This window comes from Furipterus horrens, unplaced genomic scaffold (assembly GCF_987537825.1).
Source record: "Furipterus horrens unplaced genomic scaffold, mFurHor1.1.pri manual_scaffold_1, whole genome shotgun sequence".
NCBI lineage: Eukaryota > Metazoa > Chordata > Mammalia > Chiroptera > Furipteridae > Furipterus > Furipterus horrens.
In genome coordinates this window covers 204,171,358-204,181,944 of record NW_028327171.1, presented here as the reverse complement: position 1 = coordinate 204,181,944, position 10,587 = coordinate 204,171,358, and the positions used below count along the sequence as shown (strand labels likewise).

General features: G+C 50.9%; 2 protein-coding genes across 8 annotated transcripts; one reads left to right on the top strand and one right to left on the bottom strand.

Moving 5' to 3' along the window:
• The first annotated feature begins 61 nt into the window (after positions 1-61).
• Positions 62-6,286, top strand: RNF25 (ring finger protein 25). 3 transcript variants are annotated; one of them, XM_090283891.1, is made up of 10 exons: positions 62-166; positions 2,219-2,293; positions 2,477-2,624; positions 2,717-2,784; positions 2,882-2,951; positions 4,328-4,399; positions 4,493-4,630; positions 4,967-5,059; positions 5,346-5,480; positions 5,683-6,286. In XM_090283891.1, the coding sequence occupies exons 1-10, from the start codon at positions 126-128 to the stop codon at positions 6,262-6,264; spliced, it is 1,422 nt and encodes a 473-aa protein (XP_090140017.1). In that variant the 5' UTR covers positions 62-125; the 3' UTR covers positions 6,265-6,286. The 3 variants fall into 3 exon arrangements, with proteins under 3 accessions (XP_090140017.1, XP_090140027.1, XP_090140036.1); XM_090283901.1 differs by having other exon boundaries at positions 64-166; positions 2,522-2,624; XM_090283910.1 differs by lacking the exon at positions 62-166 and adding an exon at positions 756-823 and having other exon boundaries at positions 2,522-2,624.
• A 494-nt stretch (positions 6,287-6,780) lies between these two features.
• On the bottom strand, positions 6,781-10,558 carry BCS1L (BCS1 ubiquinol-cytochrome c reductase complex chaperone). Of its 5 annotated transcripts, none has more exons than XM_090283934.1 (8): positions 10,478-10,558; positions 8,911-9,279; positions 8,670-8,809; positions 8,297-8,491; positions 7,961-8,024; positions 7,555-7,724; positions 7,236-7,353; positions 6,781-7,091 (listed from the first exon to the last, which is right to left on the bottom strand). In XM_090283934.1, exons 2-8 carry the CDS (start codon positions 9,228-9,230, stop codon positions 6,839-6,841), a joined length of 1,260 nt encoding a protein of 419 aa, XP_090140060.1. In that variant the 5' UTR covers positions 9,231-9,279; positions 10,478-10,558; the 3' UTR covers positions 6,781-6,838. The 5 variants fall into 5 exon arrangements, with proteins under 5 accessions (XP_090140060.1, XP_090140049.1, XP_090140069.1 ...); XM_090283923.1 differs by having other exon boundaries at positions 10,336-10,549; XM_090283943.1 differs by having other exon boundaries at positions 10,340-10,549.
• Between the last annotated feature and the right edge of the window lie 29 nt (positions 10,559-10,587).

Sequence of the window (10,587 nt, the reverse complement as noted above, 5' to 3'; positions counted from 1 at the left end):
ACTAAAGACCCGGAGTCTGCCGTTGCCCAGAAACGGCGCTGAGACACACTGCCGCCACCTCCTTCACTGTCCGCCTGGGATTATCCCGGGGGTATTTCCGGTTCCGGCTGTAGGCCGGAGGAGACATGGCGTCGTCTTCGTCGGCAGCTGCGGGGGAGGAGGACTGGTAACTTTGGGGTATGGGCTTTGGCCAACCGCCTGGATCCGGTCCGGGGGACTAGCGGCGGCCGCGGACGGTCCGTATGGCGGGCATACGGGGTGGAGCGAGGGATGAGGGATGGCAGAGACGCTGACATCTTCCTCTGAGCGAGCTCCAGGACAGGGGAGCGAGTGGGTGCAGGGGCGCTACTCTAAGCCTGAGGCGACCGATCTACGCTGACCAGGCCAGGTCGAGCCGCGTCCTTTCTGGTTCGATTCCGGTCTCCTCAGGTCTTGTCCCCTCCCGTGGTCTCCTACTGAGGTGGATTTGCTCAGGGTCCCGGGGATGCCTGCTCACCAGATCTCCCCACCTCCTTTCTAACCTCCCAAGCCGACGTCCTCCGGCTCCCGCCCCCTTTGCCCTTGGATCAGCGTATTCCTGCTAAGGCTCTGCTCAGCCTTCTCCCTCCCTGACAGCCCTGAGGACTGTTGTCTGAGTAAAGCCTTACACTTCACAGAAAGCTCTCACTCCTTCTCCCAAGCAAAACTATCAAGAGACCAGCCCCTGGAAGGACTCCGGGGTTGGGAAGGAGGATAAGTGTGGGTTCACTGCCCATTTTATTAGCTGTGTGATGCTGACCAGGCCAGCTGCCTTCTGTGAGTCGGTGTCCTCTGCTGTGAGGAAGTGGGTGTGGCATCTGCCTCACAGAATAGCTGAGAGGACCACATGGGCTTGTAACATACATCGGCCTCCCTTTCATTAGTAACTGGGAGGCGGGCATCTGAGGAGACCAGAGGAAGCCTGACAGGCAGTATGACTTGCTGAAAGGTACATACTTAGGACTAGGAATCCGGATTGTCTGATTCCAAATCTGTGTCCTTAATACCGAGCTATCCTACAGTCTCTCCCCCACTCTCCCTTGTTCTTTTCTTTTCTCTCTTCCTTCACCACTTTACCACCATCCCGTCCCACCCCTCACATCGAGGCCCAGGGCACACGCAGGCGGGGTGCAGTATGGAAGGGCTCTTGGTGGAGGCTGCCCCTCAGTGTTTCATTGATTCGGGAAGCCCAGCCAGTGCTGGCCTGTACAGAGACCATCTAGACTCATGGTTTTCAGCCTGTTCAGGGGACAGTGAGGTTCTGAGGAGACACTTTGACCCGTGGAGAGGGCAGCAGTGATTAACAGCTAGCCTGTGGTGCCCTGAGACTTAAAACAGCTTTGAGAGCCACTAATACATAGGTCCTGCTAAGAGCAGCGCTGCTTTTGGTGAAGAGGGAACAGTATACCTATAAGGAGGCAAACCAAGCGTGCATCTTTCCATGTATTGCCTGAGTAGAGCTGTGGATTGAAGCCGGTCACTCATCTTTAGTGTCATTACCACGGCCATTTCTGTGATTAAAAATGTGTGTCCTCTGATTTACTACATCAGGAACACTGGACCCTGACCAGGACAGGTTTACATAGATCAGTTATACAACAGGGTAATAAATACATTGTATACTAATTATGTTCTTCTTTCCTTTTAAGGGAAGTAGGAAAAAGAGGACATAGACTAGCTACTATGGCCAAGATGCTATTAGGTACCTTACATAAACCAATCCGTTTCATGTTCACAATAACCCTAGAGAGTAGGTGGTATTGTCATTGTGTGTTAGACAGGGTAACTCGGTCTTACAGACATAAGCAACTACTCAGACCACATGGCTGCTAAGTGATTTGTACCTATTAATAATAACTCCAAGGCTGATGGCTCTTCCACTGCAGCACAGCTTCTGTACCACCTCCTTTGAGAAGGTTTAAGGTGACTGGTATTGATTGGCAGTGTGTGTAGATACTGGGATCCTCATGAACAATAATGTAGGGAAAGCCAAGAGTGGTATTGATAACCTTGATATTAATCAATGGACATCATATTTCTGGGTCAGAGAGGTGGCTGCTGAGGAACAATCAGGAAACCAGGCTCTCATCTGAGTTCTGCCTCTGTTAAGCCTTGAGGTCTGGGCTAGTCATTTCACCTTCCTGGGGTTCTGTTTCCTCATCTGTTGGCAGAAATGATCTCTAAAACTCTGTCTCTTTAGGGTCCTTCCCTCTGAAATTGAGGTGTTAGAATCTATCTATCTGGATGAACTACAGGTGGTTAAAGGAAATGGCAGGTACGTATTCAACTAGAGGTGGGCAAGAGTCCCTTAGGAATGAAAGGATTCCATACAGGATCTGAGAGCCTTGATTCAAAGATGTTTCTCTCATGTAGATAAAGACTATTCCCCCAAAAGAGTGAGCTCAATGCTTACTTCCTCTGCCCACTTTACTGTCTCCCTCCCACCCTCCCCATCCAGCCCCTGCCCAGTCACATCCCAGGTCTCCACTTCATCCACCTGCAGATCTTCACCATGGGAGGTCTACATCACCCTGCACCCTGCCACTGCAGAAGACCAGGATTCACAGTATGTCTGCTTCACTTTGGTGCTTCAGGTCCCAGCACAGGTGAGGCCCCTACCTTATGGCAGCAAAGGGAGGAAGGGGACAGGTCCTGGGATGGAGTAATTTAGCAGTAACTTGTGGTTTTCTCCCACTAGTATCCCAATGAGGTGCCACAGATCTCTATCCGTAACCCCCGGGGACTCTCAGATGAACAAATCCACAAGTAAGTGGGCTGGTCCGAGCAGGGAAAACTCAAGGTACAACTCAGTCTAGTGAGGGAGGGGTGCAGGCCTAATGCTTGGTTTGCCTTCTTCCTCCAGGATTTCACAGGCACTGAGCCAAGTGGCCAAGGAAGGGCTGGGTACTGCCATGCTCTATGAACTCATCGAGGTAAGAGGTGTTCTAGCCTGGGGAGATGTCCGTCCCTTCAAGCTAGAGCAGTTTCTTTCAAGGGAAGCCATGGGCCTAGAATCGTGAATATACCAGTATTTACTTATTCCTTGTTTAGGTAAGGTCTAAATTCAGAAAGACAAGACTCTTCTGTGTCGAAATATCTCCCCGAGAGATAGATCTATAGCTTTCCCAGGTTGCCTATTCCAGCATCTTGATAGAAAATAACTTTTCCTCTTTAATTTGCATTTTTCTTGCTTTAGATTCATGCATTTCTTGTTCTCTTGGCACTGGCAACTGAAAGTAGCAAGAAGTGGATCCCTTGAGGGCGTTTGCCATAAATGAACATTTGAAGACTTGTCTGCCATTAGAGCTGACTAGAAAAAGTCATGGTTTTGTACTGAGTTTCTAGCTTAGTGAAGGAAACAACCTACATGAAGCAACACCTAGAACTACAAGTTAATATACATACATCACTTTTGCAGTTTGAGGTTAAAAAAACACACAAGTTCAGATTTGTTTTCCTCTACTTTGAGATTTTTTAGAGGAGTGTTCAGAAAATAAAGGAGGGTGGTCTGGTGTCAGAGAATGTGCATAGACCACTGTTGGACTCCTAAGTCAGGCCTCCACAATGTAGTTCTGAACTTTGTGGGATTCCAGAGTATTAGCTATTGAAATAACGGTGCAAGTCCTGGCTGGCGTGGCTCAGTGGATTGAGTGCTGGCCTGCAAACAAAAGGGTCACCGGTTGGATTCCCAGTCAGGGCACATACCTGGGTTATAGGCCAGGTCCCCAGTTGGGGGGCGTGTGAGAGGCAACCACACATTGCTGTTTCTCTCCCTCTCTCACCCCCTTCCCCTCTCTCTAAAAATAAATAAAATCTTTAAAAAAAAAAATAACAGTGCAAATGCATATTTATTTAATAGCCATACTTTATACCTTTTGAATTCTCTGTTCCTTTGGGTTGTCCATGCCTTGACTTTCTTTCTGAAAGTCTACTCCAGAACAGACTCACTGGGGCAGTGACAGTCCAAGGGGTTAACCAAGAGTGGCCTCCCAGAGATATGTTAATTGAACACTTTTTTTTTTTCCTCTAAGGTATATTATTTTCATCCTCAAGAGCTATTAAAGGTTACTGAGTGGGAAAAGCATTAAATTGGATTTTGAAGCCAGGCAGATTTGGGGGTAGGAGTGGGGACTTAGGATTAATTCCAAGCAGAGGGAGCATCACCAAGACAGAAATGCATGAACCCAAGGTAACAGACTGGCTTGGTGGGAGACAGTCCAGCCAGTCACTCCTGGGGGTAGTATACAGGTTGTGTTCCACAGGTCTTGCTGCTGCCTCCCTTTTTGAACAGTGTCTTCTCTCCTCTCAGAAAGGGAAGGAAATTCTCACAGATAACAACATCCCTCATGGCCAGTGCGTCATCTGCCTCTATGGTTTCCAGGTGGGTCTCTTGGGCCTGGGGTCTGCTTGGGATGGGCAGTGGAGGGCTCATGAGAGAGCTTTTGACACTGCCCTACATCCGTGCTCTCTCTAGGAGAATGAGGCCTTTACCAAAACACCCTGTTACCACTACTTCCACTGCCACTGTCTTGCTCGGTACATCCAACACATGGAGCATGAGCTGCGGGCTCAAGGACGGGAACAGGAACGGCAGCATGCCGCAACCAAACAGGTCCGCCTGCCAGGCCCGGCTCACATTTGACACCTCACAACCTTTCCTTTCCCTCCACTCCAGGTGCTCTTAATCTTACAGTCGTAGATAACTTTTGACATTAATGAACACTCACTTCTGTCTAGAAAAAGAGCATCCTTGTATACGTGTAATCACCCTGGATGCAGTTCCAAAGTGGTCCAGACTTCTAGCTGGACAACCTGCTCTGTCCCACCTCACAGGCATGCCTGTGCCCTTCCATCCCAGCCCTTGGCAGATTAGGCTGGCTGGCTGGGTTGGGCAGCTGACGATCACCCTGGGCCATGAGCAGTGGTGTGATTTTTCTCCTCTCTTTAGAAAGCAGTCGGTGTGCAATGTCCAGTTTGCAGAGAGCCCCTCGTATATGACCTTGCCTCACTGAAAGCAGCCCCTGAACCCCAACAGCCCATGGTAAGGGAACTCCCTTCTAATCTGAGCCAAGAATAATGGTATTCTCCAAGGAGGGAGGAATGGTATCTTGTCTTTCTCAAGTGGGATCTGGAATTGGGCTAAATCTGGGACCTCTGCAAAGCCACAGTTCCCATTGGGAGACCAGGGCTTCATTCAGGAGCCCAAATCTGAAGAATAAAACCAAGAACCTTGTGTAGATCTCCTGAGGCAGTCCTGGAAGAGCAGGGACTGGAGTCTACCTTCTGTTTATTCTTCCCTCCCTGCCTATCTGCTCCCTTCCCTCCAGGAGCTATACCAGCCCAGTGCGGAGAGCTTGCGCCAGCAAGAAGAGCTCAGGCGGCTCTACCAGAGGCAGCAGGAGAGGGGGGGCATCATTGACCTTGAGGCTGAGCGGAACCGGTACTTTATCAGCCTCCAGCAGGTGAGGAAAGGGTTTCCCACTCATTCCCTAATGACACTGACCTTCCTACCAACCCTCCTCTGCCATGGTCCTCAAATGAGCTTTGTTCTGCCCAGGAGATTATAGGGTGATGGTGGTTGGTTCATTTAGTGGGCAAAAGGCCTATAGTTCCCTGCTTTTAGCAGCTGAGTCTCCTTCACTGCATCTGCTCACTTCTTTCTAGCCTCCTGCCCCTTTGGAGCCCGAGTCAGCTGTAGATGCCTCCAGAGGATCCCAGCCACCCAGTGCCCTTGCCACAGAAGTGTCCACTTCATCAGCTGCCCAATCCACTCAGTCAACTCCCCTGCCTGTGGCCTCCCAGTATATGTACGAGAAGATTCCAGGGAATGGGCCAAATCAGCAAAGGTTGGGTGAGACCCAGAAAGCCATCCTAGATCACCCCCGGGCCAGTCGAGGTCCCTGGAGACAGCCTGAACGGAGGCATCTGAAGGAAGGGCAGTACAATGCCCCGAAAGGTACCAGTGACACCCAGAAACTGCCACCTCCTGAGAGGCCCCCCAAGGAGCCCATGGACCTAAAACCAGAAGAACCCCATAAACAAGGGGTTGAAGGTCCTTCCCAAGATAGTGGGCTTGGCAACTGGCATGGTCCCCCGCCCCGCAGGACTCGGGACTGTGCTCGCTGGGGGCGCGCCAAAAGTCGGACACCAGGTTCTTCCTACCCACGCCTGCCTCGGGATCGGGGAGCCTACCCACCTGGTACTCGAAGGGAGCCTGTGAACCTGGAATCTGAGGATAGTTCCTAGCAGTACTGTGGGGGGGAGGGAAATGGGGGTAGGAGCGGGGCAATAAAGAGATTTGGCCTAGTTTGACTTCCTTTCCTCAGTAGCACCAAGCCTGTGAAGTATAGCTGTCTTTTTAAATTCCTATCAAGCCTGGAGTGTGGCAGAGTAGCCCCAACTGTGTCCTGATGTCTGTTATCCCATGACATTAGATTCTAGGTAAAGAGGGGTCTGACATCTCAGCTAGTGTAGTGGTTTCAGGGAAAACTAGTGGATGCCAACATTTAAGGAGAATCTGCAGGAACCACCATGCCCTGTAACCCACTGTGTATATACCCACATTGTGTGTGTGTGTGTGTGTATTTCTTTTGGGGGGGGCACCTTTTAGCGGAGGACTGTGCTTTTCTGTTTACTATAGTTTCTTCTCTTTCCCCTTTGTCTGAGACTGTGTCACATGGATGCTTGAGGGCCCCTGTAGGCATCTGTGATTGCAGCTCAAGCTTTTTAATCAAGTACCAATACAGGGAAATCAGACCAGAGTAAGGTGGCATGTGTTTATTCATCCTCTAGAGGAAGAGAGCTGAGCATGGCCTAGTTGTCACCTCTTCAAGGACTCAGCATTGTGAATTGCCCCTGTAGGGTCATTTTTATACAGCATGAAGTAGCCCTGCACCTGTGCAGGACTGATCTGAGTTGTAGCTTGAAGGACACATTCTGCAAAGGTCTCCGCCAAAGAAGGTGCTTGCCCTGGATAGAATCTCTGAAACATCTGTGTCAGCTGCCATTGTGAGCAGTAGCCCACATACTCCTTCAGGTCTACTCGCCCTGGGCGTATCAGGGCAGGGTCCAGTCTAAGGAGAAGGCAGCGAAGCAGAGTCACAGGCAGTAGTACCATTGGTACCCCTAAAAGGATCCCCTCTGAACTTCCTCACCCTCCCAAGGTGCAGAGTTGGTGGAGTCTGACCTCACAGTGTGAGTGCCTCACTCCTTCCTACCTGTCCACGTGGTTGGTAGTCATGAATACGATACGGGCCTCGGTAGAAGCCACACCATCCAAGGCGTTGAGCAATCCACTGAAGGTGAGACGACCTAGACCTTGGTACTTTACTGGGTCTAGAGGAAGGCAGAGAGAAAGAAGCTTGACTGGTTGGTCATAGCCTTACTTAAAAGTAGCCCCTTCTATTCCTCACATTCCCCTTTCCTGGGCTCTTGTTGCTGACCCAGGAATCCCGCATCAGCCCTCTGGATCTCCACTTCGTTCTACAGTTCTTTCCTCATTTAGGAACATTCCTTCCCTCAACTCTTCTCACTCACCCTGCACAGCCAGGTCTCGACTGAGAAAGGCAGCATCCACGTCCTCCAGGAGCACCAGGCTCTGCTGCGGGGCCGCACTGAGCAGGTGGTTGAGCCGGTCATCAGAGAGGCTGGAGTCTGTGAGACTCAGCAGGCAGATGCTGTGCTCCAGCTCCCCAGCCAGGGCTGTGCTATGGAGGATGGGAGGGTGGGTCAGCAATCTGGGAATCCGTCCTGGGGCCCAACTGCTCATTCCTCACTGTTATTAGGTGTGTCTCCGGCCTAACCCTTCCATCACCCCAACCTAATGTTCTGCATGTTTTATGTTTTTCCTGGTTCCTGTTCCCCACATTTATTTCTCTTTCCAATCCCATCAACCTAGTTTTTCTCCAGTTTCAGGATTAAGAGAAGTGTTGACTCTACTCACATAAAACTGCTCTTTCCACAACCAGGCGGCCCATAGAGCAGGTAGCCACGTCTGTAGGGAATGCCTGGGAATACAGCCAGGATACTTATCAAGACCTAAAGTCAATCATGTACACTGCCCCAGATGTCCACATTCATTCCCAACCCTGCTCCCTGGAGGCCCAAAGACCTTGCTATTGGAATAAACCATCTCCATAAGGCAACTTTTCTCTCCCCTTCATTGCTGGGAATTGGGCTGGATCTGTATATCCACCCTATCTGGCCACAGAGACGAGCTTGTTTCCTCCTGCTCTAACACCACAACAACAGCCTGGCCAGGACTCCAGCTGCTTCTCACCTCTGTCAGTGTACCACTTGGGGTTATCGATGAATTCCCGGACGTCTCTGACAATACGCTCAGCCAGACCCTGTTCTAGAACCACAGAACTCAGTGGCCGCCGCCGGCGTGGATACCCAAAGGGGCGCCATTCAGAGCCCATTGCTGTATACATCACTGTCTTCCCTTCCTCCTGCTGCAAGGCTAGCGCTCGAGCTGGAAGGGAGGAGATGAGCCAAAGTCAATATTCCCCTCTGCCATGCAAGTGAGGCAGAGCTGTGCCAAAAGAGCTAACTCAGCCCCCTGCTCCCATGGGCTCAGATCCTCCGAACTTCTCTTCCTCTGCTATCAAGTGCCCTCCATCCCTGCAACTCCCCATAGAGCCTGCCCACACCTTCCTCCAGGATGTTGAAGAAAACCTTGCGGTCAGTGCCCAGAGCTGTGAAGGTAACAGATTCCCAAGGAGTACCCGTCTGCAGGTCTATCATCTGCATGTCTCTGCTTCGTTCCACTCGGATCCATTTCCCCTGATACCTGAATAAGAATGGTCAAAATGGGGTGAAAGAAGGGGTCAAACCCAGTTCCCCTCATTTTCCTTTTCTACTTTCAGAGCCCTCCCTGGCTCCCAACCTTACCAGATAAAGTGGTTTCCAGGGCTGGGGATAAATTCAAACTTAGTGGAGATACGGCCACTCTCATGCTGAAGGTACGAGGTCTCGACACTGAGGTGCTGAGTACGGGTACTGTGGTGGGTGAGCCAGCTAAGCAACCAGGCATAGCTCCTGTCTCGAGCAGGGACTTCCAGTGTGATCATGTAATGGCGCCGGAATGCCACCAGGCCCAGCTGGGCACCCTTCCGGCCCAGGGCCAGGACTGTGCCCACACCCACCAGGCCAAATCCAGCCCCAAAGTAGGGATTGTCCTTCAGGGCCAGAACAAAGTCTGAGAGGGGCATCTTGAAAGGAAAACACCGAACCTTACAGGTCCTGAGGCATTTTCAAAACCTGGGGATGGGGAGCAGTGGAAATGGGGAAAAAAAACAAGATCAGTTTAGAAACTGGATTCCGATCCCTCCTCTCCTGACCTCCCTTTTGCAGAAGCTGGGAGCAAGAAAGACTTGTGTGCTACTGTGTGCTTCAGTATCCTCCCTTGGTGAGGCGGCCATGGTGTTGGAATGCAGGGCCTGAGACTCCAGGCCTCTTGTCCCATTTTGCCCTTCATTATCCTGTTCATATATTAGTTTCCTGCCAAAAGACTATGTTCTCTTAATCCCGAGAAAAATGTAAGTGGCTTCACAACAGGACAACGAATGGACAGAATTTCTGTGGTACCTGGGACCAGCTGAGAATAGAAAGGGGACCACTGGCCAGTTAGCAGGGGATGAAGCTGTTCTCTTCCATTGACCTGTCAGTAACCACTATGCCTTGTTACCATAAGTAATGACCTTCAAATACCCTCTCCTTTACATGCTCTGTTCCTAATGTCCTGTTTAGCCCTTTAATACCTCCCGTCTCTTTTAAAATTAATTTTAGTTCTTGAAATGGCATCTTAATGGGGGTTTCCACCTTCTGCTTCACCAAACTGCTTCTGCACAGGGACCCAGGTCCTTCTGCATAAAGTTCAGCTTCAATCCTATTTTTCTCCCTACCCCAACATCTCCTAACAGACTTCTGCCTGGTACTCAAAAGCCCTCCACCTACCTTTCATGGCTTAGGTCCTAAAACTCCCTGTTGAACGAATTCGCAAACCACTTCCTGGCTCAAGCAGTTCTCTCCACTGGGAAGCCCATTCTAATTTATTCTCTCCAATTGAAGTCCTGCCCATTTGCTACTTCCTCCATGGAGATTTTTCACAATTCTCCCACCACCAAAAAGAAAAAAAACCAAAAGTGACCGGGTCTAATTCTAGACTGTAAGATCCCGAGGGGTAGAAAGCCAAGTGATTTCTAGTAGGCCTCCCCCGCCTACTGCCACTTTGCTCTGAGCCTGGCATGCAGGGCGACGAACTGACAGCAGTGACCTCCGCTGAGGCGCCGAGTTGGAGACAGAATTCCAAAGTACCTACGCGTGGAAGGCCACAGACAAAGCCCTTCCAGCTCCGGGCCCTTGTTGGGCGCCCCGGAGCGCCCTTCAGAACCCCTCCATGGCCCAGGCGCAGCTCCGCCAACGTGGTTTGGAACACCCGGTCACTCCAACCCCTTACCGCCAAGGCTCTCTGGCCCTCCCTCTCAATGGTTTCAGCCCTCCGCACTTGAGGGAAGGGCTGCTCGGCCCCACCCCCGAGATCTTTCATCTACTTCCTGCCACGCCCAC

What these genes read in the sequence shown, in the direction of transcription:
- BCS1L (XM_090283934.1), bottom strand. Translation starts at nt 9,230, where the DNA reads ATGCCCCTCTCAGACTTTGTTCTGGCCCTGAAGGACAATCCCTACTTT. An exon ending in TGTGGAAAGAGCAGTTTTAT is followed by an intron (nt 7,725 to 7,960) that starts GTGAGTAGAGTC and finishes CATCCTCCATAG; the next exon opens with CACAGCCCTGGCTGGGGAGC. An exon ending in ACTACCAACCACGTGGACAG is followed by an intron (nt 7,092 to 7,235) that starts GTAGGAAGGAGT and finishes CCTTCTCCTTAG; the next exon opens with ACTGGACCCTGCCCTGATAC.
- RNF25 (XM_090283891.1), top strand. Translation starts at nt 126, where the DNA reads ATGGCGTCGTCTTCGTCGGCAGCTGCGGGGGAGGAGGACTG. An exon ending in GTGGTTAAAGGAAATGGCAG is followed by an intron (nt 2,294 to 2,476) that starts GTACGTATTCAA and finishes CTCCCCATCCAG; the next exon opens with CCCCTGCCCAGTCACATCCC. An exon ending in ACTTTATCAGCCTCCAGCAG is followed by an intron (nt 5,481 to 5,682) that starts GTGAGGAAAGGG and finishes ACTTCTTTCTAG; the next exon opens with CCTCCTGCCCCTTTGGAGCC.